The 27719-nt window shown below is 47.3% G+C and overlaps 3 protein-coding genes across 8 annotated transcripts; all 3 read right to left on the bottom strand.

The window, feature by feature from the left end:
• Positions 1–991: 991 nt before the first annotated feature.
• On the bottom strand, positions 992–7509 carry farsa (phenylalanyl-tRNA synthetase subunit alpha). The gene is made up of 13 exons (XM_040191592.2): positions 7301–7509; positions 6999–7136; positions 6040–6138; positions 5815–5933; positions 4494–4586; positions 3757–3885; positions 3561–3676; positions 3395–3479; positions 3064–3163; positions 2711–2879; positions 2487–2564; positions 1601–1715; positions 992–1296 (listed from the first exon to the last, which is right to left on the bottom strand). Exons 1-13 carry the CDS (start codon positions 7445–7447, stop codon positions 1191–1193), a joined length of 1494 nt encoding a protein of 497 aa, XP_040047526.1. The 5' UTR covers positions 7448–7509; the 3' UTR covers positions 992–1190.
• Positions 7510–8073: 564 nt separating this feature from the next.
• Positions 8074–20899, bottom strand: LOC120828182 (interleukin enhancer-binding factor 3 homolog). Of its 6 annotated transcripts, none has more exons than XR_013451419.1 (18): positions 20756–20855; positions 19428–19523; positions 18597–18820; positions 18275–18449; positions 17432–17579; positions 15944–16035; positions 14864–14959; positions 14485–14602; positions 14259–14356; positions 14066–14177; positions 13854–13967; positions 12445–12650; positions 12185–12358; positions 11813–12094; positions 11462–11594; positions 11323–11370; positions 9407–10710; positions 8074–8937 (listed from the first exon to the last, which is right to left on the bottom strand). XR_013451419.1 is itself a non-coding variant. In XM_040191584.2 (18 exons), exons 2-18 carry the CDS (start codon positions 19428–19430, stop codon positions 8792–8794), a joined length of 2592 nt encoding a protein of 863 aa, XP_040047518.1. In that variant the 5' UTR covers positions 19431–19523; positions 20756–20899; the 3' UTR covers positions 8074–8791. The 6 variants fall into 6 exon arrangements, 4 of the variants coding, with proteins under 4 accessions (XP_040047518.1, XP_040047521.1, XP_040047519.1 ...); XR_013451420.1 differs by lacking the exon at positions 20756–20855 and adding an exon at positions 20241–20326; XM_040191584.2 differs by having other exon boundaries at positions 9407–9829; positions 20756–20899.
• Positions 20900–21324: 425 nt separating this feature from the next.
• On the bottom strand, positions 21325–26534 carry LOC120828187 (prostaglandin E2 receptor EP1 subtype). Its single transcript, XM_040191595.2, has 3 exons — positions 26209–26534; positions 24479–25359; positions 21325–23025 (listed from the first exon to the last, which is right to left on the bottom strand). The coding sequence occupies exons 2-3, from the start codon at positions 25310–25312 to the stop codon at positions 22756–22758; spliced, it is 1104 nt and encodes a 367-aa protein (XP_040047529.2). The 5' UTR covers positions 25313–25359; positions 26209–26534; the 3' UTR covers positions 21325–22755.
• Between the last annotated feature and the right edge of the window lie 1185 nt (positions 26535–27719).

The following is a 27719-nucleotide window of genomic DNA, read 5'->3' as shown; positions in this document are numbered from 1 at the left end:
CTATTGCTCCTAAAGTGCAACACATGCTCAGCAGATCGGACTGCTGGCGCAGTTATCAGTAGTCAGGTGAGCCGCGGCCGGGCTGTGAACCAACCAGCGGTCTCCCACTCGCAGGAGCAAAGCGTTATTTCAAGACACCGAGGGATTATCTTAAGAGGAAGACTTAACGGAGTTCTGGCAATTCAACATGTACAAAACACACAACTTAATCCTGCAGGTATCACACGGATAGGGAAGGGAAGTGCTCATTTTTTAATAAACAAGCCGTTATGAAATGATGCATAACTTTAAAGGCTCCCATTGGCATCAAACGCAGCTAGGATTCATTTATTATGGATTTCCTTTCCAAGATATTACAGGCCGTAATGTCGCTACAGAAGGTGGAACGATGAACTAATCCCACATCCTCGGAATTACAAACCGAGCAGAAGCTTCTTTTCCATCACAGACTGAGACGAACCCACATCGCAAATGGACGTTCAGAGGAGTTTGAAACCGCGGTGGTTTAAAGATGTTGACTGTTAAATATATCAAATCAACGTCCATTTATCTAATGCAATTGCGTCTTCTAGAGCAGATTTACAGGTCATCGTCTCGTTTGTCCGGACGAGCTCGTCATCGTGGCGTGACTGAAAAAAAACAGACCAAAATGTTCCTCAACCAGCAGCTGGAAACCCGAATTTAAATCCTCACTTCCAGTAAGAATCAATCTTCACATTTTGTTTTCCCAGCACACTTGAGCCGTGGGAGGAGGTTCCTGATCACATTAACAATGGGACGTTCCAAGAGGAACCCGACCGTCATCAGCCGCGTCGTTACCTGCGAGCAGGGCGGCTTATCGTAGAAAAACTCTTCCTGCGAAGCTCAGAGAGACTTGTTGTCTTACAAACGTTTTGAGGTCAAGAGCACGACTTGGTTGTGCAGATATAAAATATTAAACCATTGCATTCTTAAGACGGAAACGAACCCTCCATCAAAACACGTCATGTGGTTCTGGTATGTTGAAAAGGTGTTTTATTGAATCCCATAACCCGGTACCAGTACAAACTGGGGCACGGTGATGGAGAGAAACTGGTGTTCTCCAGCAACGAGTTCGTACGAAAGCTGCTCCGGTGAGTTAAAATGAGTCTCGCTGCGGTCGTTCTACCGGATGACCTCGTACCGGCGGCGCCGTGCGGGACGGGGGAGCCTCAGGACTCCAGCCGACACACGGGGCTGTCGTAGACCATCTGCAGGTTCACCTTGTGTCCCACCAGCTCCCTGATGTTGTTGATGCCGTATTTGATCATGGTGGGCCTGCGGGTCAGAGGAGGAGTTGTTGTATCTATGAATCTAAAGCCTTGAGACAAACAAACAGGAGTTTAACTCTGTATTGGCAAAAACACCGTCTTCAACCCCCTACAGTTTATACTATTATGTCTATTTAAACTGATTCCTGAACCGAAACTTTAAAATAGCTACATGTGAGCTCTGTAGCAAGAGAGGACGACGACGTGGACAGACGGGCTGATCTCACTTTTAATCCTTAAATGAGGAGATTAGGGACTGACGTGCTCCGTTCTGATCCTTCACACACACACACACACACACACACACTCACCTCTCCAGAGACAAACCCCAGGCGATCACAGACACGTCCTCGGGGAGGCCCATCGGCAGCAGCATCTCGGGTCTGAAGACCCCCGAGTTCCCCACCTCCACCCACTTCTTCAGTCCTGCATGACGGAGACAAGATCGCACTCGCGTTACCCACAAAGCAGGACTGAGCAGAACCTACACGGGTTATTGTAACTAGTTTTACTAGTTGTACTACGGCACATTGACAGCAGCTACGGTGACCTTGTGATCCGCTAAGCTCGCCGGCATTAGCAGGCGTTTAGTCGAGAGCTTTTCCTCAGTCCTGATTGGATATTGCTGCTGTGTGATTTGGCGGAGGTGGAGCAAAGAGGAATTTGCACGTCACCAACGCCAGCTAATATGTAGTTATTGCAAATGTAAATCAGAAAAATACTGTTCTGTAAAATAAAGACATCACAACTAATTTTACATGAGCCTTTATCTTGAAATCATGAGAGCGAATCGTCTCGAAACAAATGTTCCCGACCTTTTCACTTCCATCACCTCATCGTCTTGAATAAATAACACTTTATTAGGAAACCTCAACGGAATCCCCTTCCTGTTGGTCCCGACCCAAAAGTCATTCCCAACGAGAGGTTTCACTTGGGTCCCAACAGAACTTCTTCCATTCGTCAGCTGCGCGTCGGGCCCAACAACCCCCCCGAACTGTTGTCCATTATTGGACGATAAAGTACCTTATTGCCTAAATAATGCACACTCACTCTGAACCAATCAGAACGCTGGATTTCATCTACACGTGTCATAATAAGAATTTAACTTGTATACGGTTTCCATACTGCGTCCATCCAACTGGAACTTTCATCGATGGGGCCCGATGGGAACACTGAATGAAGCGTTGTGACCTCTACCTTCATGGTAGCTGAACACCTCCATGCTGGGCTCTGTGTACGGGTTGTAGGCGGGCTTGAAGCGGAGCTTTGTGATTCCTGGAAAAGAAAACCCAGAAGGCCGAGTGAGGGGAGGCAGACGGCAATCAGCAGAACTTTGGTCAAATGTGGAAGGAAAACATTGCAGTCTGCAGCCACACCGATAGTGTCTAGCTCCCCTACGGCGGCGTGCGCCCCCCCCTCACCTAGCTTGGTGAAGAAGGCGTGCAGGATGCCCATGAGGTCCCCCAGCGTGAGGCCGCGGTCGGCCACCACGCCCTCGATCTGGTGGAACTCGGCCAGGTGGGTGGCGTCCAGAGTCTCGTTCCTGAACACGCGGTCGATGGAGAAGTACTTGACGGGGGTGAACTTCTCCTGGTGGGAGGGGGGGGGAGCTTCAGGAATACAGCACGTACCGTACCGACGCGCAGCCACGAAGCCTCGACGGCGAACATCTCTTATCTTTCGCGCGACTGAGTGAAAATGATCACACGTGAATCAAACCAAAAACTATTTCTGCCCCCCTTTCCCAAGAGTTCCACCCTGTTCAGTGTCTCACCTGCTGGGCCAGTTTATACAGCATGCGAGCGCTGACCGCTGTGGTGTGCGTGCGCAGGATGTTCTTCTGAGCCTCCTCCACCTTCCAGGCGTATTTGTACCTGGAACACAGCGGCGCGTCAGACACTGAAGCACTCTGCAACGTCGCTCTCACCAACTGTTGCTACGGTTACCAGTCGTCAGGGATGGATAACAAGAAGAAATGCAGATCCTCTGACTGAATATCGACCGACAACAATCAACAATCTGAACTATTTCACAAGGAATCCTCTCAGATCACCTGGTCACTCAGCACACCCCACTTGCCCCCCGACAGCGGCTGCATGTCTCACCCTTGCGAGCCGTAGCCTCCCTCTGAGTGGACCTTCTTCACTCTCTCCAGGTAGTCCTGAGGGAAGTCGTGGGCGAGCGCTGGGTCTGCAGAAAAAAAGAATTTTCTTCAAAGCAAATGATCAACAATGAGCTGACGGGCAAAAGAGACACGAGAGGGACACCCACCGGACAGGAAGAAGGTGTCGTGCTGGTCTCTGGCCGGGTGCTGCTGGGGCTGGAACAGGGAGTCGAAGTTCCAGAAAGAGCTCTCGATGAAGTTGTTGGTCGGCATCTCCGTGAAGCTGCCGGCAAAGCGGAGAGTTCATTTTCCCGTCACAGCTCTTGATTTCTTTTATTGCAATATTTCCGGCCACTCGCTCACCCCATCTCCAGGAAGATCTGCCTGAACTGGGTTCGCACCTTCATCAGCGGGTGCATGTGGCCACAGTCGGGGGCCACGCCCATGGCCTGGAAGTTGTAGGGCTTGAACTTCTTCTCTTTCCAGCTGCCACTGCGAGCCAAACAGAAGCGGTTAAGGCTGCCGCGTGCTTCTGCGTCCGCGTCGACGCACTCGTTTCAATTCATGGTTCTGCGTGTGTTGCAGAGCAATTCACCGCCATTCTTCGCCTGTTTGCGCATGCGTTCTTCTTAACTGTCGGCTTGTTTTAGCGACAGTGTGAAATATTTGAGCATTCTATAGACAAGAAGGCGCAGGGTGCTAAACAGCCCTCTGATGCGGACATTTTGCTAACGCTTCCGCCCTTGGTTACATGTTTTGGGACCGATAGAACTTGGAGACCACCGATCGGCTTACATTTAACACACAGAATTCCTGAGGTGTTAAAACGTCTCCCAGGACTCTCAGCGCGAGTCTCCAAGGAATCGTTTGCTTCTGTTGCGTCACGTTTTTGGTGATCACGGTCACTTTGTCCGGCTCTGCCTTTAGCACAAAGTCCTCGCCTTTGGACTCGTGCCCTTTTGTGGGCCGAGCGTTTCTCTGCGTCCTCTGTCTGAGTCCCTGAACACACCGTCACTGACGGACGGAGGAGGGCAGACGGGACATTTGGTTCAAGTTGCGTTCAGCCGCGTAACAACATTTTAAAGTGAAACTGTACCCACCTGGCAATCATCTCGGGAGTGAGCTCCGTCTCCTGCTTGGTGATGGTGGTGCTGAAGCTGCTGCCCTTAGTGATCCAGTACGACTTCACCGTCCTAAACGCCGGAAGAACACGTGTTGAGGACCTATTTCTATACGTCTTCAGCAGAAGGATCCTCGGTCATATCAGCTTAGTGCTCCATTTTAGGGGATCCCTTTTTTGTTGAGAGAACATAGCAAGTAATGAGTGAAGTAGTTCATTTGGTTTGGGCCACTTCAGGAGGGTTAGTTTGGGTCTTTTGAAGTGAGGCTCTAGTGCAGCCGTACTATAGAATCGAGTTTCAATGAACTCGATTGACTCTCCCTGACTCCCAACATCACTGCGACAAGACGATCCTGTAGATACACGCTCTACAACATCAGGAGAACACGTCCTCTTCTCACTCAGAAGGCAGCGCAGGTACTGATTCAGGCTCTTGTCATCTCACACCTGGACTACTGCAACTCCCTCCTGCAGGTCTCCTGCTACCACCATTCGACCTCTGCAGCCCATCCACAATGCAGCAGCTCGACTGGTCTTCAACCTTCCAAAATTCTCCCACACTACTCCACTCCTCCGCTCTCTTCACTGGCTACCGGTGGCTCATCCAGTTCTAAACACTGGTGCTCACGTACCGTGCTGTGAATGGATCGGGTCCAGCTTACATCCAGGACATGGTCAAACCCGACATCCCGACCCGCACTCTCCGCTCTGCATCTGATAAACTGCTCGTTCCTCCCTCACTGAGAGCAAAACACTCGACTAGATGACAACTCTTTGCTGTCCTGCTCCGAAATGGTGGAACGAGCTCTCTGAAGACACCAGGACCGCAGAGAGCCTTCACATCTTCAGACTAAAGACACACCTCTTCAGACTCTTCAATTGTAGCACTTAAATTATACTTATAATGCCACTTATCTATAGCAAGTTGTACATTGGCTTATTTGATGAAATTGCACTTTGTTTCTTGTTCTTCTGAGTTTGTACCCTATGGTTGAATTCACTTATTGTAAGTCGCTTTGGATAAAAGCGTCAGCTAAATGACATGTAATGTAACACAGTGTCCCTCCATCCCTGCACGGAGTTAAACAGGATAAATCTACAGAATATTCACAGCAGGAATCTAATTACACCTTGAGATGACTGGGCCATCAAGAAAAGATGTAAAAAAAGGAGACGGGTCTATAAAACGTGTCAGGAAATAGCATCACAGACAAGACACCAGCATCCACTCTTTCATTTACACATAACCTCGTACTGCCCCCTGCTGGTGGACGAAGGTACACAAAGATCAGACCACCTACACTTCAGAGAGCAGTTTCCTCTTCTTCAGCTCGTTCTTCTCCTTCTCTTCCAGCTGGGAGGAGTTGCCTCTCTGGACCAGAAGCAGCTTCTCTCTGACCTGGTCCTCTATGCTCTCCACCTGAAGGAGGGACGGGGGCGACAACGCATGACCTCACGTGCACTTTGTCCACAATCCAGCGCTCGCTGAAGGCTGTGATGACCGTCCATGTGAACTTGATGCGTACCGTCCTGAATACCCTGGGCCCGCCCTCGTGTGCCTTGTCCACTCGGATCCACTTGCTGGACATGGCCTTGCTGAAGCCGATCTTCCCAAAGGAGAGTTTCTGCGTTTATGGAAGAAGAACCACATGGATGATGAATGACTCCACATATATTTGTTTTAGTTCTCTAGTTCGTTTTCTTCATTCTGGTAGTTCAGATTTCATTGCATTGTTTCCGTAAGAGACTTTTTTTAAATCACTTTTGGAAATATACAAAGTAACTGGAGAGACAGAGAAAGATTGGCGTCAACAATAACACTTCTTTCTTTTGATGTTTGCGATATCTGGGTGTGGATTACATGGAGTAGCGACAGATTCTCATACTGTAAGAAACACTTTTCCTCCTATCCTTTCATCCCCTCGGTCTCCAGGCGAGTCGCGTGCTTTCTGATTAAATCACAAGAGCAAGACGGTACCAATGGGAGAGGGAGAGAGGGTTTGACTTAAAGTTATAATATACATTTAGAAATGTGTTGACATCCTATCCTTGAATTTGCAATTTCACAATTATTTTTTTACTAAGTACTGCTGAGGCTGTTTCCCCCGCGACCCGACCCCGGATAAGCGGTTGAAGATGGATGGCTGGATAGAAGAAGTACTTGGTTTGAAATAGGACATTCTACTAAAATGGAAACCTTAGTAATAGTTTGAATGAATTTATGTATAGCGAATCTATACAATTCAACAGTGTTGCATTTCATCCCCACTTATATTCTACCCATTTTCAAACTTTATATTTTCTATGTTTTAATTATTTTTCCGGTTTCCCTTATCAAATCCAGAAAACTTATAAAATATCAAAGTTTCTCCACAAGGTAGAATATTGAATAATTTTAATCGGTCCAAAAATCTTAAAATCCTCAGATTACTATAATAAAGACATAATCAAATGCTCGTATAACGAAGTGTTACTGGACACTCACCATGAGGTCGCTCTGTGTCAGACCCTGCGGGGGGATGGAGCCGAACACCCGGGCTTCGTGGCTGCCCTGCTCGGCTATCTCCGTGCCCTCACCCGACAGCTCCCAGTGCTTCGAGGAGCGCAGCTCGGCCGAGATCAACTGCACGGACCAACATGACGTCATTGTTTTACTTCGCTGCCATACAATGCACAGATAAGCGACACTTCTCTCCTCTGTGACGTTATTGCATCAGTCGCGCGAAACGCCCGACGTTGACGCTGACGCGGCGGACTTCCGCTGCCGCTCAGCCGGGAAAAACTCACGTCGCCGAGAGCCTGCAGACTCTTCACGGCTCCGACGAGGAGCTGGTGGTCCACCCCGAGGCCGGCGGCCGCTTCGAGGCTGTCCACCCCGCCGTCCGCCTTCTCAACGAGCCCTAGGAGCGACTCCACCACACCGGTGTCCGCCATGCTGAAACCCTGCGAAGCCTGAAAGAGGCCGGATGTGACGTCACGGCTGCCGAGTAGAGACGTCAAAAAGGGTGGAAATAGTGTCTTTTTGTTTAACTTCTATGCTATTTTCATATCATGTATTTAAAATAAAGGGAAAAAAAGAAAGATATATGTAAAAATATATATATATTCCCTTTCCTTTCCATTTATTTTAAATAGTACTGTGAAATTAAATAGCATGTACTGTGTTTTTTATAATACAGAACACATGGATTTCATAGTTAACTATTTGGTGACACACAACTGAAAAGGCAGTAAGCTCAACTATATTATTGATTTGATTAAATTAGTTCCTATTATGAAAAATGCTCCCCATTTTAACAGTTGCCCATTAGAACTATATGCAGCCTGAGAAGTATTTTGTTATCTTCATAGATTTTCTTATATATATATATTGGTTTGCGCTTTCTAATAAAATAAGTTTACAAGTAATTTATTTATTAAAAATACTTGTTATTTTAGAGAAGTTATTAGCCAGTAATAAAACAAGCCTTTATTAATCAAGCAATTTATGGCTATTTTAATCATTAGGTAATGTATTTACCAGTTTATATTAATGGTATCAAATGTACAAATACTAGAGGTTTTATGTCAAAACTTTTAATAAAGACATCTATTCAAAATAAAAATATGTTTTAATACAAACACTTTGTTTTACATTAACAGGAACAAATCCAACTCAATGAATAAGATACATTGAGCAGAAATGTAAATTTGACATCAGGATGGAAGTAATTTCCAGTTATCTCCAAAAAACATTTATTGAAATAACTACATCACATTAGGTAAATAAAAAAAAGAGGCAAAAATTACAAGCAATCCAAGCTACAAGCTTTTGGGGATTTAATAATAAAAAATACAACGAGCTCTGTAGTTTAAAAACTACAAGCTTTGACTAGTCTAGTTGACAGCCATCGCCACACAACCCCTTTATAATAAAAAGGAAACCAAGTCAGAGCCAGTGAGTATTTTGTAGAAGCAAATTAGCACATTATTTAGTGACGAGGACTTGTAGCATGGCATTGAAAAAAAAAAAAAAAAAAAAAAAACTAAAAACACAAGACTAAGAACAGACCAGACCACTAAATGAATCTGCAACATATCTGTGACTCTTCAAAAAGTCCAGACAACTCAATATGTGCCCAAGTGTGCCACATATAAACTCAGTAGCACAGAAGAAGCAAACACGGAGAAAAAGGCAGAGAGCACAGGCGAGCCGGCACGTCGCTCTTTGGGAGGAGGCTCCACACGCCGATGCAGAGCGCTTGGCGCCGAGGATTCACAGGCGGAGTGATTAAGAGTTTATCTGTACTGGTAGTTCATGCTGCCGTCTCCCCTGCCGTAGCCCACTGGGTTGTGGTACTGGGAGTGGTTGGTGCCGAACCCTTGGATGCCTCCTCCGCCCCCTGCACCACCCTGGGAGTTGTAACTGGACTGGCTGTTGAAACCTGCAGGGGAGGTGTGAGGCAGTTGGTGAAAATAGGTTCAACAACAAGTTCTCCTGTATAAATGGAAATAAATGATATATTTGGCCACTAGTGGGCAGCGTTGAACACATTCTATCACAACGAGAAAAGTGAAAACAGAACTTAAAAGTACAGTCATAGCGAGAAATATCTTGTGAAACATGAATATTCACGTGGAACGGTCAAATTTAAACAATATACTACAAGACGCCAAGCATAAAAATGTCGACTATGTAAATGTTTTACGCCGTCAGTTTATTACCTTCAGACATTATATGGATTCCTTTTAACACAACTGATGTTTTTACTCAACAAACCTGCTTGTTCCCTTGAGAACCGCAGACACGGATGTCCTTGTGAGAAATAAGAGACGCCATTTCTTGCCACGGAAGCAGCAACACGCTGCCAAAAGGTTGCTTTAAACCTGAATCAATCCGTCCCCGGAACTCACCTTCATAACTGTAGTCTTGGCTCCCTCCGGCCCCCCCAGTCACCTGGCTCGGATAGGCAGTGCTGTACGAGTATCCGCCCGCGCCCCCCTGGTTCTGGTTGAAGGGCTTCTTCCCCGGCCCATAGCCCTGGCCGTACTGGTTGTAGGAGCCCTGCCCTGGGGGGGTGCTGGACTGGTACCCTCCCACTGCTCCAACGTTTGCCCCTGGGGGGCATGTAAAGGGGGGCTTCCCTCCCTTGCTCATGGGGGGTTTCTTTTTGGCGCCCTTTGCCGCAGACATGGCGGTGTAGGCTCCGTCGTTGTGGAAGTACGAGCCGTAGGGGCCCTGAGCCGATCCCGGCGCCGCGCTGCCCGGGGGGGCGCCGGACGACGGGCTGTTCGAGGCCCCGGCTCCGCCGTTTGTGCCCCCGTTGTTGTAGTAATCTGGGAAACAACAGCACGATCTTAAAACGGCCTCGACTTGTGGGAGCTACCGCTCTGGAATTAATTCAGACCCCCGCAGTAACACGAATGGTGACGTCACATTTATTAGAAAAAACAACCACGAAGTCCTCCATATGCAAACATTCAGATTGCCTCCTTCAGTCTGTGTGTGCAAACCTGGAGGCAGTTCAGCTCAGGACGCTGATACAATGACACAATCATGCATTCAGTGCAGCCATCACGCGACTTGTTGCCAATGTGACACAGAAACTGTTGATTCTACGGAAAACAAAAGCTCATTGATTTTTCTCGGTATTCTCATTTAAGTAAACAATGTGGACAGTGGTGAGAGAGGGAGAGTAAACAGGCTGTTGCAGTCTTGACAATAATCCAAAAGGCAGTATGTTGTCCAGCTCCCACTGGCCTTCTCTCAATCGTCATCCAAATGAAACGGAGACAGATCCCTGTGGCTGGTCCGACACATTAGGGCAATGACAATAAAACGGCCCGGCGTTGTTTCCGGGGTGGAGTTAAGTCAGTAAAGCAGGTACAGGTGTTCAGGAACATCCACGGTAAGTGACGTATGTCTACACGCATGCAGTGGCAGATTGTCTCCCCGAGGTGTCAGGACGTGACAAAGAGGACTGGCAAGACAGGGTGCAGGGTTTGGGGGGGGGGGGGCACTTTATTCCCTGGGTAGTGTACTTGATGGTGAAGGGTTCAGGATGCTGCTGGAACACTACTGAGAATTTTGTCCTTTTCTTTAAAAAAAAAAAAAAAAAAAAAACTTCTACGGGATTGTTCTTTTTTGGTTTTATTAAGACTGGGGAAGATTTATGTCGCAAACTCGTTGTAGCCATAGCAGTCTGAGACAAAGTCACCTAGAGTGAGACAGGGCAGAGAAGGGGAGGGAAAGAATATCAAAATTAGATTTGTTTGGATCTTTTTTTTGGGGGCCATAAATTAGCCAGTTGTGTGGTCTGATTGTGTTCAAACGGATTTGTTGGGCTTTAGTTGTTTTTTTTAGATTTCTCTGCTCCTGTCACGCTCACAGATGTCAGTCCTCAGAACAGGCTGCCGGAGGGAGGAAAGGGGGTTTTCAATAGAAGAGGTGGGCCGGGGAACTTGCCAAAAACAGACTGTGGCTTAAAGCAGAGAAATGTAAAATCATCGAACTGCAGTCGCCCCAACACACGTTGTGTTTGCACTGGAGTGAGTGGTATCGTCTAATAACAGTAATCTACATCTTCTAGTTCTGTAACTGGTGCCTTCTTGTTGTCCATTGTCTTACTGTCTTCTGTTATGCACCAACCGCCAAGTCAAATTCCATGCATGTCCAACATATTTTGGTAATAAATGTTTCCTCATTGCTGATAAAACACAAGTGATCGTTTTTCCCAGCTGGCCCCCCGATGCGAAGCTTCCCTGCAGCCCCAGACAAACGAATAAATATGCAGTCAGACCAGGATAATTGAAATGAAATGAATACTCACTGTATCCCGATGCGGCATTGTTCCCGTAGCCGTACGTTCCGAAGCCACCTGGCCGGATGAAACACAGTTTACTATTCTGATCTGAAACCCAGATCTCCTGATGCTTTAGCCACCACATAAGAGAAAGAAGGCTCTTTACCTCCTTGGCCGTAGCCTCCTCCGTTATTGAAGCCCCGGCCTCTTCCGCGGCCCCGGCCTCCCCGCCCTCGGCCCCGCGCTGAAGCAGCGTCTCCGGGCCCCGAGGCTCCCATCATGTTGAAGCCTGGCGCGTGCTGACGGGAAGACAAACTTGTCGTCTGTACTTTTTAATTATACGTTAGATTCATCACTGCGAGGACGTCATTTAACCACGTATCTGATTCAGATAATTATATCATTTTGTTTTAGTCATTTTTGATACAACCGATTCCAGCATTTTGAAATCTACAAACCTCAAAAGTGACTCAGTCCTTTACTTGGAGAAACAAATAGATTTGCCGTTTATTCCTACCATGGGGGGCCCCTTTTTCTTTTTAGCGGCCTCGGCCGTGGCGCCCTCTGGGAAGAGCCGCTCCAGAGCAGCCAGGGCGGCGTAGGCCTTGGCCACCTTCTTATTGGATCCCGTGCCCTGGAACTTCTGCCCGTCGATCGCCACCTCCATGACGAAGCGCTTGTCGTGGCTGCCGCCCGTCTCCGAGATGAGCTCGTACTTCAGGCCGCGGCGCTTCTCGTTCAGCTCCATCACGGGGTTCTTGCCGTGCTTCGTCAGGATCGGTCCCTGTTGGCGAGCGTTCTGTCGGTTGCAAAGAGTTAGTGAAAAAATGTAATTAAAAAAAAAAGGCACCGGCCAGCAGTCCAGTCCACGCCGGGAGGAGCTTCGTACCTCTGTGGCATCAGCGTTGGCGGCGTTGGCTGTTCCGGTGGCGGGCGGGGCTTCGATGGGGATTATGACCGGCTTCACGTCCTCCACGGGGACAGCTACGACCACCTCCTCGCATTTCACCGTCTCAGCGGCCTTCAGCTCCACTCCTGTGGGCAGGCCCATGTCCTGGAGCACCTGCAAGTCAACACACACATTCATCAGTCTGACTCGCATAGATGAGGAAAAAGACATCTTTTCGTCATTTGGGGGACTGTGCTCACCTTTACCGCTACGTGCAGCTTGGCGGTGCGTTTTGACGGGCCGGACGCCTCAAAGGCCTTGCCGTCCACTTCGACAGCCATGGTGAACACGGGGACGTGAATGGGGCCGGTCTGGGAGATCAGCTTGTACTGGAGACCCGGCTTCAGCTGGTTGAGCCTCATCAGGGCGTTCATCGCCTGGGGGGGCTCGGCCTTCTCCTCCGGGGCTGTTTTTAACAGCACGACACGCAGTAAGAAACTTCCCGATTACACAGATTCATCACTTCATCCGTACGGTCAGGAGTTCTCAGATGTGACTCGGGCTGCAACTAACGATTTCTTCGATTAATCGGATAAAAATAACAGCATTAAAAAGCTTTAATTTTCAAACTAAAAAGAACTGCAAATTTGCATTACAAAAATACAGGTTTCTCCTTTTGAACATATTTTTTTTAAATAAAGAAAAATACAAATCAGAAAATGTAACAGGATTTGTTTTAACATCAGAACTTGCAAGTTAAGTATACACCATATCTCAGTACAGCTAAAAAAAACAAGCAAGTGCTATGAGATGAATTTAAAATGAATTGTAAATAAATGCATTAGAGGCTTCTTAGTTTAATGGATCACCGTGTCTCTCTTTACAGGCGTAACATCAACTACCGTATAACACAGAGTACATGCGCAAGCACACTAGACTACCGTACATGACAGCATTAAACACACAAATATAGTTGTCAACCCTAACCGAGACAAAGCACAAAATACAAGACAACAGAATGAAAAATTAATGGAATTTACTTAGTAAATAAAAACGTATCTTAGTCCTGCTAACTGCTTTACTGCTGTTATTAGCAAGCTAACGCTAGCTTGATCAGCTGGATGACGAGTAAACAGCAGCAGTGAAGCTGCTGAAGGCTCCTTACGTTCCTCACGTCAAAACGGGACAACGTGGTGCTTCCATGCCAGGTTATGTTGACTTTGCATATTTTGCCATTGACACACTTTCAGGGCTCTCACGTGTCACGCATAAAGCGTGACAGTCGGTCTTTAGTAACGCGTCATGTGACTCACAACTGCCGGCGCTGCTGGCTCCTTTTCCCTTTACGTTGGCTCGGCGCTCCGCGTGCAACTCACGTAATAATCGTGCGACACAACGAATCGATAATGAAATTCGTTGTCAGCGCTTTTAATAATTGAATTTTAATCGATTTCATCGATTCATGTTGCAGCACTAGATATGACATCGTCAAACTGCTTATGTCCAAATGCAGAATGCATTTATTTTACAAGGGCCGATCCATTTAAGAGCTTTATTATACTGCGTCTGATCATTTAAATAACCACAACCTTCTGCTTCTACCAACAAGGCATCACAAGGTCTGACGTAGGAATGCTGCAATAAATACAGGAGCTGAAAAAGCACTCACATTTCTTCTGCAGCTTTTTCTTCTTCTTATTTGGACTCTTGTCATCAATTCCCTCCTCTTCCTCGATGGGCCTTTTCATTGGAGGGGCGTACGCCGTGCTGGGTGGGATTTGCACTGCGTCGCAACCATGCACACAATGCCACATTAAGAACATGCATCTCTACAATAAATCTGAACACATAACTAGGACTGTGTGAGTCGCTCAGGTTCACCTGTGTAATCAATAGGAGTCTCGCTTCGGGGTTTCTTGGGCATCTTTGAAGGGAGGGGGTCCATCCCAAGCACTTTGTGAAGCTGTCCGAAGGCCGACAGCCTTAAGGCGTGCTGAGGGAACGACATATTCCGCGTCAGTCGCACGTTTACAAACTGGGAACGTGCACCCGAAGCGGCCGGCTGCTCACTCACTTGTGCGCTCGCTGTGATGTCTTCCCTCTGCTGTGGGTCCAAGTGGCCGATGGCGTCTGTGGCCTCCTTCTCGCACGGATCGGAGATTCCGGCGCCATCTAAAACGAGAGGAACGGACGGGGGGGGGATGGGGAGGACACTTAGAACTGAACAAATGAAACAAAATGAATGAAAGTTTAAATAAAAATCAAATCTTAGTAAAAATCAGAGAAGACACGGTACATACATATACCTGCCATGAGGATCCCTGAAGCCAGACACTCCAGAACCCTCCGCAGAGCTTCCCCTGCCCCCATGGGCCGGTTCCCTGTGCCAATGGCCTTCTCACAGATCAGCTCCAGTGGCTGTGGATCGAGAGCGAGGGCGAGGTTGTTTTAGGGTGCTATTTTTAACCACAGCCACTAACACGCAGAAGTTTCAAGTCAATGTGCTTCAACAACCTTGACGGCAGACAAGTTGTACTAGTAATAAATAACAATAATTTGGTCAGCTCAGTCTTGGGACAACTACCTCCCGCACATCTCTAAGCTCCCAGACGCCGCAATCGGCTGCGCGTCACAAAGACGTCGCCACGTTGCGGCTGTACAAAGGGGGCGCTCACTCACCCAGCCACGGAGGGGGGCCCATGTGGGGACGCGGGCGCAGAGGTCCCGTAGGATTCGAATGACGATGACGCAGGACCGCAGCCCGTTGGCTCTGGCCTGGGGACACAAGCAGGGAGGGAAAGGGGGAGGACAGGGGGCCTTAGTCGACGAACCCAGCGAGGCACAAAGAAACACACAACGGCAAAACAAATAAAAGAAAGTTTGTAGAACAGAAAAAAGGAAGCCACACAGACTAGAAAAGCTTAGCTTTGTCGTTGCGGAAATGTTGTATAATAAGACGTTTTGAGACCCTAAATACGATCAGTCGCATTAGTGGTGGTGCAGTTATTAGGCGTAAGACAACATGCTCACCAATTAAGTTCAGGGAGGAAAAGTGTGAATCAACTCAAACTTAATGCCAGCTTCAATGGGTGATAAAAAAAAAAAAATCAATGTGTGTGTGTGTGTGTGTGTGTGTGTTGTCGTTGAAAGGCAGTGGTAGCATAAAAAGAAAAAGGTGCAATATTTCTGTGGATTTTGTTCACAGAGTGACAGAAAAAGGCAGACAGCAGGTGAAGTCGAGGCCACATACTCTTCAGTCTGCGGAGACGGAGCACCAATTGTTACGGAGTAAAAGACAAAGGACGACATGCCATGGAACTAAAATAAGTCACTACCAACGTGGCTCACTGAAGGGGAATAAAGTGATCACTACGAGCAGCTTATAGAAATACAACAACAACTCACTCAATCATTGACATTAAAGAAATATGAATACACGGTGTTTTAGTCCCAACTGTTGAGTAAAGCAGCTTTGAGGAGACTACAGAAGTCAGGGACTAAAGCAGTATTCTTTTAAAGGGAAAAGGGGCGCTGCCGTAGAACCCGTTACGTTAGCAAAGCAGTGTACTGACAAAGGTTTCCTAAGAAACCCACATCCAGATCCTCAGGTGTTACTACAGGAGGGACACTTCAAAAGAGTAAAGACGACAAAAACAAACAAACACATGAAACACCCAAATCAAGAACAAGAGAAACAAACAGCATAAACCAAACTCAAACTACTTGTGTTTTAGAGACAAATAAAGACAAGATCCAAACCTGGAACCACTTAGCGTGGCGGAGAGACGCCAAGGCAGTTAGGCATTTCTGCCTGTCCAGAACATCCGGAGGATCGTTGACTGAAAGCGAGTCTATTGGCAGGTGGAATAAGAAGACAAGGTACAGTTTGACCAAGGGGAGTTCTGTCAGCCGGCCAGGGGGAACACAGGCAGCCTTCCCAGACCACAGGCAGGAAGGGGGAAGGTGAGGGGGACCCCTCCACCGCAGAACCACCAAGCACGCTCAACCTCCCAGTTAATATGGTTTTGTACGGCCCGGCACACAATGGGTGGACTTAAAAAACCCGCCGGATGAAGCGGGTTGTGACCGGACTCACAACATAAGAGAAAAAACATCCCTGTCGTGACAAAATGTGCATTTATTACGGGCCGAATGGTCGTATCAAATGGGAGGTTGTCTCCGTGGTTGCGTCGGTGCTTTAGAAAAAAAGAAGAAAAAAAAGAAAAAAGGGGGGTTCTGCGTTTCCGTTTTCTGGCGTTAATGGGAGGCAGAGCCCCTCCCCTTCTCCCCCTATACTGGGTGTGCTGCACTTTGCCCCTTCCGAGACAGAGAGCGGCCAGTTGGTCAAAGGTCCAGCGTCCCTAAAATTGACAAAACTAGAAGGCTTGACAGAGAGAATCAGAATTGGAACCACAGGCAGAAGTTATCAGATGCACAAAAAGTGGGGTATCGAAACGAGTCCACACTGCAGCAAAACTGATGGCTTTCAAAAAAAAAAAACAAAGGACACCCAAACCGGGCATCACAGGGCGCACGGGGCTACAGATAAGGTCGAGGTTCAACACTTGCCAAGAGGTCCTTTCAGAAACAATGCTGTCCTTAAGTGCACAGCCACAATCAGGCTTCATGAGGACGCACATCTTTTGTGACGCCTTAGTCAATGGCTGCCTAGCAACTGCGTGTTGGAGTGGGCAGAGCGGGAGTGTCCCTCGTCGTTGTCTGTAACCCCCGCGCGTTCCCCGCCAACCAACATCAGAGACCGTCATCAGCCCGCTGGTGGGTCGAACGACCAAGTTTCACCACGTGTTTTGCTACTCATTTTTGCTGCAATGCGAACCGTTCACCATCAATGATAAAAACACATGCAAACAAAGTGGTCTCTTTTTTTGGTTATGATCTCAGTAAGCCTTCATTTTGTTGGTGCCCCTTGCTAATAAAACAGGGGGGAGGTGGAAGAAAAACCCTCGTCTTCAGAAGCCAGCTACCTGTCCCGTGCTGTATATTGGGCCATCAAAAATGTGCCACTACATCACATGGAACTAGGAGCGAGAGAAGAAAGGGTCTAGGTAGCTATAAGCATAGCACGGGTTCATTATGTGGCGGTGCCTTGTTGTCCCACGGCTCCATTGAAGGCCCAATAAACAGTATCCATCTAGTCTGGCTGCCGAGCCGGACCTCCGTGCTTGGAGGCGGCGGCGGCGGCACTGAAGACGCACTGGGGACCCCCTGGGGGGGGTCGGAGCTTACCTCCAGACGCGGCCTTCTCAACGTCCTCGCGGACCAGCGGGGACGTCAGGTGGATGGTGAGGGTGAGAGGGGGCTCCTTGGTGTTCTTGATGACAATGCTGGCCTCGCGGACGTGCTGCGTCACCGCGTACTTGTCTTCTGTGATCGCCTGTGCAAGTCAAAGTGTTCAACAACTCTACTGGAAAGATCCAATACAAGTATATCACAAGTCACAGGTAAAGTTCCTTTACCCGTCCCTTCCGTGATACTGGGACGGCGCCAAGCGGAAGATTTTTAAAAAAAATGTTATAGTCCTCAATTGTCCACACGGAAAATGTTGCCGCGCCCCCCTTCCTCCGCCAGAGAGCAATGAATTCCTTTCCTGTAAGCCCCTCTAAGTGCTTTAGAGACAGGTATTCAAATTCTTCAAGTGTGTAAATATTTTGCAGTCAAACTAAACAGGATATTCAACCGTTGATCTTTATAATGCACGGAATACTGAACATGTTTCTTTACAATAAATAGTCCATGAATTAGGGCTGTGCAGTATGGCCAAAAATCCATACCACGGTATTTAGAAACATTAAGTCATTTCCCCCGAAAAGGTCCACCGCCGGCTACCCGAATAGCTGCTCGCCGGCCAACTCGCTCGTAGACCGTGCAGACAATTACAATCCCTCCTCAACATTGAGGAGGCTGGTTCATGGCGCTTTCCGGTTACAACTCCAGCCTGTGTGTATCTCTGGGCTGCACGGGGAGTCTTTTGGGCTCTTCTGTTACTTGTGTTTGGGCAATGCAGCGTACAGAGTATAAACGCCTCCATTCACGATCGGAGGCCGAGTGTAGACAAAGACGCGTTCTCACCTTGAGCTGCGTCAGAAGGTTTTCAGACACTCTCTTCAGCAGATTGTTGTTGGGCTTCTCCTTACAGAGGAGCACCAGCTCCAGGTCCAGGTCGCCCTTCAGGAGCAGGCCCTTGGCAACCAGGCCCACCCTCATTACGCCCCGCAGAGAGCGGGTCGCCTGATCTCTGGGCTCACTGCCAAAGAAAACACAGCGGATACATTGGAGAGACACACGGAAGACAAAAAACGTGAGTAGAGAAAGAGGAAGTGAGACACGTCTTGCTGACCAACTCGTTTTCCCATCGGTCGGACACGATGATCGGCAGCCCGGCTCTGCTCACCTTTCTTTATCGGTGTCTGTGGGATCAGGCTCAGACTTGCAGGTCACCTTCTCATGCTTATCTAGCCAGTCGGAGACGGCCTTGAGGGCCCGCTCAGTGTGCGACACCATGTTTTGTACGTTCTCCAGCTCCTCTTGAGTCGGGTAGATGACGGCGTGCTTGGCCATGACGTGGCGGTCATCGTTCATGAAGACGCGCATGGAGCGGTGGCGCATTGGAGGAGGCTGGAGAGGAGACAGAAGATCATTACCGATAAAGGAAATAACAGGTTTGTGTCATGCAAAAACAAAACTATAAACAAACCATGAGTATTTACACACAACAGGTACGTGTGTGTGTGTGTGTGTGTGTGTATACACAAGCCAAGAATATTGAGTTACATGGATAACTGGAGAGAAAACAACCGAATCAGCTCAACTTCGGTCCATTTCCGAACAGTTATTCAACCAACCTGTTTTATGAGACGAACTTATGGCCGAGCAGCAAAGCGCCCGTCCTCTGTCCGCCTCTTGTCTTTGATTAATAAAAAGAGCAACGAGGTCTCATGTTTGGGCAAAGCTTCCATCACAAGCGATTACAGAAGCCCCGTGCGCACACAGGCAGACGAAGAGAACTGAGTAGAGCGCTGATGTGGAAGCCGGAGTGCGTGTTCCTAAAGCCCCGGGCAGACAAGCCGCCAGCACCAGCCGTGTGACTTCAATTAGAGGCGTCGCGTTTTATTAGCCTCGCTACCTGCGATATCCCTCATTGAGGCGGGGTGGGCCCGTTGACTGCCAGCCCACGATCGGACAGGAAAATAACAACACAGAGACGCTTGAATGAAGTCATTACCATCGTCGCTTTAGAGACCGGAGCGGCTCCCTTGTCCAGTGAACCGCGGAGATGGACAATATCTTCTCTGCAGCGGATGACGATGTCGCAGGCCGCCTGCACAGGGAGGAAAACATCCACTCGTTATTGAGAAAGGAGAAGAGGGAAAATCTACACCCAACTACAAATAAGACAGATCCACTAAGGACAGAGACATTTCTGTAGCTTAGGCGTTCAACACTGAAGCAGGTAAAATAAAAAAAAACTCCACATTCCACTGACGACCTTCTGTTGTCTACCGGTGACATACAGTCAATACGCTGTAGTAACACAGGAGGGTTGTTGAGATGGAAACGCATGCCAGTGGGATTGAATGCAACCACACAGAAATGCAGTAACTTTTAATAAATCAGACAAACACAAAGGCTACTTCCCCTGAACGAGGTGTGGACGTAATCCATATATTTCTTGCAGGCAAACCTGTGACGTTAAAAGCTTTATGCTCTTACTGAACTGGTTATACAGACGAGGTAGAGCTCCGAGTGGAGGTCGACACAAGTTATTCACGGATGAATGACTGACTCTCCATCTGTGGTGATGATGATGATGGTGAGATCTACTGGGAGAAGCCGTTTGATAAAGTAAACAGGACATCTCATGTATTAATCTGCGCACGCGCGTTCCAGCGGCCTCAGACGGGTGGTTTGCCTCAGTGTCCAGTTGTGGTAAAAAGGTAAAACAATAACGATGAAGAGCATTGCTCGTGTTTTGTATTACGTTCAAGTCAACACGTTGCTAACGTGCGGCACGAAGACCCACAAGCCGGCGGCACACCTGTTAGACCTGCGCGGAGGTTCCTTTATTCCGCACTGAGGGGTGAGTTATGGAGCAGGGGCCCAGAGGTGAAGGGTCTCAGACCCTGCAGCTCCATCGGGGGAATTTAACAACAGACGCCATTTTAATTCATTGCAGAGCTTGGCTAGCTAGCTAGCAACCCACCCCCCCCCCAAAAAATACACGTATCAACATGGTTCATTAAACGCTTACCGAGCCGCGACACACGCAGACATCTCCCACCTGTCACCTGAGTGACTTAAAATAAATGGCACGCCTGAAGTGTAAGTTGTGTTTGGATGTTGGTCCGTCATCGGACAGCAAAATGGTCGAGGAGACCAGACAGTGACCCGTTTTAATGCTCGGGTAGCACTTAGCAGGCTAGCTTAGCCGAACGAACCCACTTTGATAACGTTGCATTTCTGACGCACATATTAAATAAACACCCAGAGGATACACATTAACACGCGTCGTTGGTTCTCGTGAATACATTTCTAAACATATGTCTCGCTCACCGTGGTGTCGTTGCTGCTAATGGACGGCTGCTGCACGCTAGCTCCCGGTCTCGGCCAGGAGTGTGCACGGAAACGCCCACGACGTTAAAAAAGGGCCTATGCTCATTGGCCAGAGTTCACTAGTGACAGCAGTCGTAGCCAATTGGAAAACGGGGGCACACAGGCAGGGGCGTGGCTGGTGAAGATGGATTGAATTGAGGTGTGTGTTCCTGCAACAACTGGCTGACCTGCTGAGTGTAGCCATCGTATCACGTGTGTCACTACTCCTACAGACGTTTATTAATAGCGCGTGAACTCTCCAGTTTGACCTCTAACAATATTGATAGCCTCCTGAACATTTTAAACAAGAGTGACCACTCAACTTTGGGTTCTGTGAAAACCAGTGACTATTTATTTTCACAGCTAGTGTCTTGTCTGAATCATGGAAGATTCACACAACTATCCAGATCCAAAAACATGAAGGCATCGTATGGCAGAATGTCAGGTCACATCCTCTGTTTAGTTTTGAGGTGGCTGCAAAACTCAAGTCTGTCTCTAATAAAGGACACATGAAATAAAGAACAATAGATGATCTATCAAAATCTGTTTTATTTGACATAAAACTAAGTGCACAGTTCCCACATTGCTGGGGTGATTTCTTTCAGGGTTGGAAAATGCATTGTATGTTTTCATATTATGTAATGGTTGGAGTCCGGCCAACCAATCCCATCCACTGGTCCAGGTCTTACTTGCAAAACAGCCACATTGTTTCTGTGATGTCGATCTCATTTTGAAGCAGGCTAACATGACATGGGGACTTCCACAGAGAGCAACACTTGCTTCCATCCTAATCAGTCTATATGTGTTTCTATTGAGACAGATTTTTCAAAACATCAAACGGAATTACCATGTTTATGCAAATCTACTTTTTTCTTTTACAATATATATGGTACCATTGATGCTCATTTTCAATAGATTGAACAAATTAATGACGGCATGTGTGAGCATTAGCTCATATTAAATCAGCCTTTTATCCTTTAGCCCTGTGCAAATAATCCTACATTAGACTAAAGAGCTTTAAAGGTGTTAGTTTAAGATAGAATGACCTAACTAGTTTCTCATTTCCAGCTTTGTGCCAAGCTAACAGGCAAACAACAAGACAAGACGTCAGGGTGCTTTGTCTGAATAAGTTGAATATAGAAAACTCGAATAAGATGAAACATGAACAGATTATTTATTAACCAAGCGAACATTCCCTTTTGTTAATAATAGCACATTCCATCAGATTTTGCACTTTCACTTCAGCCTCGAGACATTTGGGGCAAAATACTGCAAACACATTTATAAACACACAATAACAGGCCTTCACAATCATGTCACAGAACTACATTCTGTTTTTAACATCTTTAAGCCGAGGTATCAGCACAGTCTTTCCTTTTTTTTAGGGCTCTCTTATGTGAGCATTCATACAAGTCATTGACTTTTACATTGTTGTCAGAGAACAAGATACAGTCTTCACTTCAGCAAAAACAATAAAACGTGAACACATTACATTCCAACTGACAAAATATTTTTCATTCATGTTTGCTTTTCGTGCTGTTTGCTTTTCGTGCTGTGCTGCGCACGCATGCTCCTGCATGTGCACGCATGTTCCTGCATGTGCACGCATGTTCCTGCATGTGCACGCATGCTCCTGCATGTGCACGCATGCTCCTGCATGTGGGCCGTGGCGCCGCCTGATAAACACAGTTCATAAAGAATTGTCTTTCTTTATTGCACACGCTGCACATACAACAAGACCTGTTCAGTGATGTTTCAAATCTGGTTCCATTTAAGTTCCACTTTGAATCCCAACACACATATTTCCTCCACTTAAACCAGGGTGGCCGTGCTGAGCCCAGAGAGACAACTCCTCTTCTTAGGCACCTTTCAACACTGAATTCTGATCCAGATGATGGACTCGGTGGCGAACCCGCCGACGAGAGACGGAGAAGAAAGTGACTTCCTCTGTAAAGGTCCATTTAAATCTTTGTGTTTTTTTCTGAGTTCTGAAAGGAGCCGACCTCCCAGCGAATGGAGCGGAACGTGCTCCCCTTGAGGCTGGCCTGTCTTTTGGTGACGCGGTAGATTTTCCGGAGGACGGCGCGTCGCAGCAGGATGTAGACCCAGGGGTCCAGGATCTGGTTGTAGGTGGCCATCCTGACGCCCGTCATCATCAGACTGTTGTAAGTGTCTCTCTCGCCGCCCAGGGAGCCGCTGTAGGACTTTATGGCCAACATCAGTCCGAAGATCTGAAAAACAAAAAAAAAAAGTTTAGGCTCATCTAAGTGGAAACATTATATCAGGCGGTGTTCAGCCCCTCAAACTTCACTCATTCATGACCATCTCATTCAGTGCAGACCCACAGAACATTGACTCAGAGGTGGTGGAATCCAAAAGTCTAATTTTTCATTCTGCAACTTCAGGCAATGCGTGTGGTATGAAACCAAAGTCATGTCGAACCTTTAGATTTGATCTAACAGAGTAGCCATGACACAAATTGTAGATGTCACATAGCTCCAATAAACTAGTAGAAATTATGTTTCTGACCTTAAAGATAGAATGGGAGAATCCCAAAAGGTGTATCGCAAGGGGATTTAAAAAAAGAGTTTAATTTAAAGAAGGCAGAATTTCCTAAAAATGAATTTGACAGGTTTTTTAATGTTATTCGGGGGCGGTTCGGGGGCAGGCCAGATGCAACCGGAGGCCTCTCCTTCCCCTGACTGTAGCAATACATCTCTTACATTGGGGAAACAACAAATATTCCGAGCAATGACAAAATGTCTGTACTGAACGAGGGTGGTTTATTTTAATGCATTTGTCCTCGTTAAATGAACTTCATTTATACAGCGCACAAAGCACACGGAGCACTTTGCAACACGAGTTAGCGTTCACACTCCCGTCCATCCGGCGGCAGAGGCGGCCATACAAGGTGCCATCTGTCCCACGGGAGCGTCAGACGCACACTCACGCAGTAATTAGGGGTTCAGTACGTTGCCAAAGGGCACTTTGACATGTTTTTCTGCAGGGGCCGCCGCTCTTTCTCGTGAGGCATGTGATAGTTGTGCTGTATATTCTGGTGCAGCTATTATCCAAAGTGGCCCCGAACTGCCTTCAATTTGAAATGTTGTCAGTGAAAACAAAAGCGGGTTAAAGGTATCATGCACAGAAATGTGCCAGTGCTCATTGTTGTGAATCAAACACCACTTCCAGACAGACCGGAGCGACTGCATTAAAAACAATAAACAGGCGAGCAACTCTTTTGAGGTTATTGTGGAATTCCAAACTTCCTGCGGCTCCGCAAAGCGGGGCGTCCATTCCGTACGCGTGAAACACAAGCAGATGATTTGAATCATGAAGTTGCAAACGTTTAAAGGGGTTTGCTATTTGCTTTGTATGAAATTTCAAAAGTTCTGTCAGTCAGCTGCAGAAAATGAATGTGGAGTATTATGAGCGAGTAAGTGAGCGCATAGCATCTGTGAATAAGGGCAGCAATTAACTGTTCACTGTTTTGCATTTTAGAGGACAGCTACATGGTTTTACAATAGATTCTTACTCGATAATACGTTGTTCACGATGACCGATTCATCCGCATTTATAAATGACTTCTTAAAAAACAACATAGTTGCGATAATTTCATCTGTGAAAAGGCCTTTTTATAACGAAATAATTCAGTGTGTGGTAGAAGTTTTCTCCGACGCTCACCAGCAGAGGGCTCCAGCAGATGCAGGAGGTGACCATGATGCCAACCAGCTGGACCACCATCTCCGTGTCCTGGGAGCCGCCCGAGCGCCGCCCGGAGCACGACCTTTTCTTTAGCCGGGCTCTCACCAGCGTGATGCCACTGATGGTGTTGCACACAAAGGCCGAGGCCAGGGAGCTCAAAGCCAGCACGGAGAACAGCATGAGGAAGACCAGGTCCGTGGTCCTGGTGCCCTCCGTCACCCTGATAAAGCACCACGTCCCCGGGTGTTGGTACGTGTAGGCGCCCAGGCTGAAGAAGGGCAGGACGGCCACGCACAAAGCCAGCAGCCAGATCAAGGCCAGCGCCATCTTTGTCCGCGCCGTGGTCACAAGACGAGCGTGCAGCAGAGGCCTGGTGACGCCCAGGCAGCGCTCGGCGGCCATGCCGCAGCCCAGGAAGAGCGGGCACAGGCCGAAGAACACCATGCAGCTTCCCAGAAACAGGCAGGGCCGGTCCGGATTGTCGGCCGCGGACCCGGTGCCCTCTGAGTATTTCTTCAGCACGAGCGCTCCGAGGATGACGTGTCCAGCCAGATTGGTCGCCACCAGGGAGCTGGCGGAGAGCAGGAACGTGGCCTTAGAGCGCCGCCGGAAGCGGTTGTAAGCCTTGGCGAGAATGATGAGGGCCACAGCGTTGAACAGGATGCCCAGGGTCATGGAGAGGCCGGCGGACGCGGGATTGCTGGGCGGACGGGTGGTGTTGCAGGCCACGGCTTCCACCCGCAGCTCCTGCACCACGGGGGTGACGTTGAAGGGCGGAACGTCGGAGCAGTTGTAGCGCTGCATGGCCAGCATCACCGCCGGGCTCCGGGCCAGATGTGGTTCCTCTGGTTGAGAAGACACTGGGAAAGAAAGAACAGCAGCATGATTAAGCCTCATGGTCATGTCCTCCTTTTACACGACAACAACATGTAACCCGCCTCCACGGGCAAACAAGGCTCCTCACAGTAAATCATTGCAAACAAGTTCTCGTACCACTCTGAGGGCTTGGCACTAAGGGCCTGAATTTTCTCTTCATACAATCCATTGCTCCAAGCGTCTGAGCAAGTTCTGACACATGCTGTTAACAATTGCTCACATTCCTCTGAAAGTGCCGATCCGAAGCAGCAGCAGCCGTGGCTGACATGCATGCAGACAAGAGAGCTGCCGGGAAGGATTGAATATTTATATATGTTTTTTTATTTTTTTTATTTATTTGTTGTGTATTTATTCACTATATATTTTATTATATATATATATATATATATATATATATTAATTCTATATATGTATATATAAAATAAAATATATAGTGAATAAATACACAACAAATAAATAAAACCATATATATATATGTTTTTTTATTTAACTTACTTATTGAACACTTATTTCTATATTCTTTATTTAGAATATCTATTCGGCATTCTTTCCTTTTATTTGTATGCATTGATTGTTGATAATATATATCTTCTTTTGCTCAAATGTTAACTCTCTGTGCCTACCTGTAAATATGTTGTTACAAACATGATACAAACGTAATTATTTACAAAAAATAACATAATGGTGATTTTACAAAATGATACAGACATACCGTTAAATCGTCTTTTATCTGAAGTTTCTTCAAACTGTTTAACACAATAAAACACACTGAATTTGAAGCGATAGCCTGCGGTTATACCGTCTGTCCTTGCTGTGGAGTATATTCAATTTACCTCTGAAAGAATAAATCCATGGAGATGATCAGAATTCCTCTGATCTGGACAGCTACTCATAACTGCAGCAGATAAAAGCCAACGATTCCAGATTGTGTTTCCAAAGGACTTGTTCTTCTTCCCCTGAAGCTATTCCCCATCAGCACTCTCTGTGGAACCTCTCCTCTCAGAACAGGCAGCCTCCCTGCTGCATTGCACGAGCACCTTCTCTGTCACTCCAACTGCGGCGGACTGCTTTATACTGAGGAGCTGCGCTGTGCTCACATCGCCCCTGGGTGTCCCAGTGGGTTCAAAACACGGCTTTGTCCTTCCCGGCAGACTGGAGTGGACGCTATTGATGCTCCACTCTACTCTCAGCCATCCAAAACACAGCTGACTCACCCGTAACTGCCCCTCCCCTCACCATCATTAAGCTAAGGGGTTAAATATTAATCCTGCAGCTACTAAGAACTGACTGACTTCATATATAGAACAAGACGCAGCAGAATGAGTAGACGTCTGATTAATGCCAGATTATGACTCTTCTTGATTAGGTTTGGTAGTTTGATTTTTTTTAGAAAACTGCTCTCATTACAGTCTGTAGATTACCTGGAGAAACTGGGTTATGATCTCTGAAAACAGACATTGCTGGTGACTTTTTGTAACCTTTGATTTCTGCCACTTTGAGAGCCATCTAGTCTGAACGGGTACGCATATGGGACTCACCAAAACAATTCAAATGAATAATATATAATGCAAAATAAGTGAATTTGATTTTTGGGGTGGACTGTTGGCCAGCAAGGCCCCCGGTATCATTTTGTGATAAGCAGAATGGACAGACGGACCATGAAAGGCTGCACGCTCAAATCATGAAAGGGAATCTGAAGCTACTCGAGTTTCCATCATCAACCAGGCATGCGTTATCGTTGCACTTCCCCTCTTTCCTTCCTGCTAAAGCGCTGCCTTGGTATGTCAAAACTGCTAACGTACTAATGTAGACTACCCACGCTGCAAGCTGCTTGTCCCAAAGAATGGTCCTCTTTGGGCCGCAACGCGTGCGCTTACTATATACTGATGAAATATGCCAGCATACATTTCAATAGAGGGTTGTTTTAAGGCACACAGTCTGCAATGACCTCATTCATGCCTGCATGTATACATTCAAACATGCCTGCATGGCGTGCTATCAGAGACAGGCGTGTTTGGTGTCCGTCGGCTGGGCGGTGAAACACCTGAGGCGGCTGATCGGAAAGACTCACCACTAATGCACCCGCTGGGATTAAAGAGGCAATAAGGAAGTGGGCTCTCAAAGACAGCAAAACCAAAAGAGGGGAGCCATTTATTATTAACCACACGAAGAGCAAACAACGGTCTTTGTCTTTGTACACAACAACAGATGTGCTCACGTTTACATTATTTTCCTCTCATCTCACTGTGACAAAAGCAAGAGAAATGTACTACCAAAGCAGATTCAGGTTGGATTTTAAAACGTCTTCCAACGTTTAGGAGATTCCAGACACAATCACGTAAGA

The sequence above is a fragment of the Gasterosteus aculeatus genome, chromosome 11 (genome assembly GCF_964276395.1).
Source record: "Gasterosteus aculeatus chromosome 11, fGasAcu3.hap1.1, whole genome shotgun sequence".
Classification (NCBI taxonomy): domain Eukaryota; kingdom Metazoa; phylum Chordata; class Actinopteri; order Perciformes; family Gasterosteidae; genus Gasterosteus; species Gasterosteus aculeatus.
This window is presented reverse-complemented; position numbering and strand designations above follow the sequence as displayed.

Excerpts from the sequence above, each read along its gene's own strand:
- farsa (XM_040191592.2), bottom strand. The coding sequence starts at position 7,447 with ATGGCGGACACCGGTGTGGTGGAGTCGCTCCTAGGGCTCGTTGAGAAG. Across the intron at positions 4,587-5,814 it reads AGGAAACTGCTCTCTGAAGT|GACGGTGAAGTCGTACTGGA; the intron begins GTAGGTGGTCTG and ends TCCGGCGTTTAG. Across the intron at positions 3,480-3,560 it reads CGACACCTTCTTCCTGTCCG|ACCCAGCGCTCGCCCACGAC; the intron begins GTGGGTGTCCCT and ends TTTTTTCTGCAG.
- LOC120828182 (XM_040191584.2), bottom strand. Across the intron at positions 18,450-18,596 it reads ACAGACACCGATAAAGAAAG|TGAGCCCAGAGATCAGGCGA; the intron begins GTGAGCAGAGCC and ends TTTCTTTGGCAG. Across the intron at positions 12,095-12,184 it reads CCAACGCTGATGCCACAGAG|AACGCTCGCCAACAGGGACC; the intron begins GTACGAAGCTCC and ends TGCAACCGACAG.
- LOC120828187 (XM_040191595.2), bottom strand. The coding sequence starts at position 25,312 with ATGCTGGCCATGCAGCGCTACAACTGCTCCGACGTTCCGCCCTTCAAC. Across the intron at positions 23,026-24,478 it reads TCTGCTGGAGCCCTCTGCTG|ATCTTCGGACTGATGTTGGC; the intron begins GTGAGCGTCGGA and ends TTTGTTTTTCAG.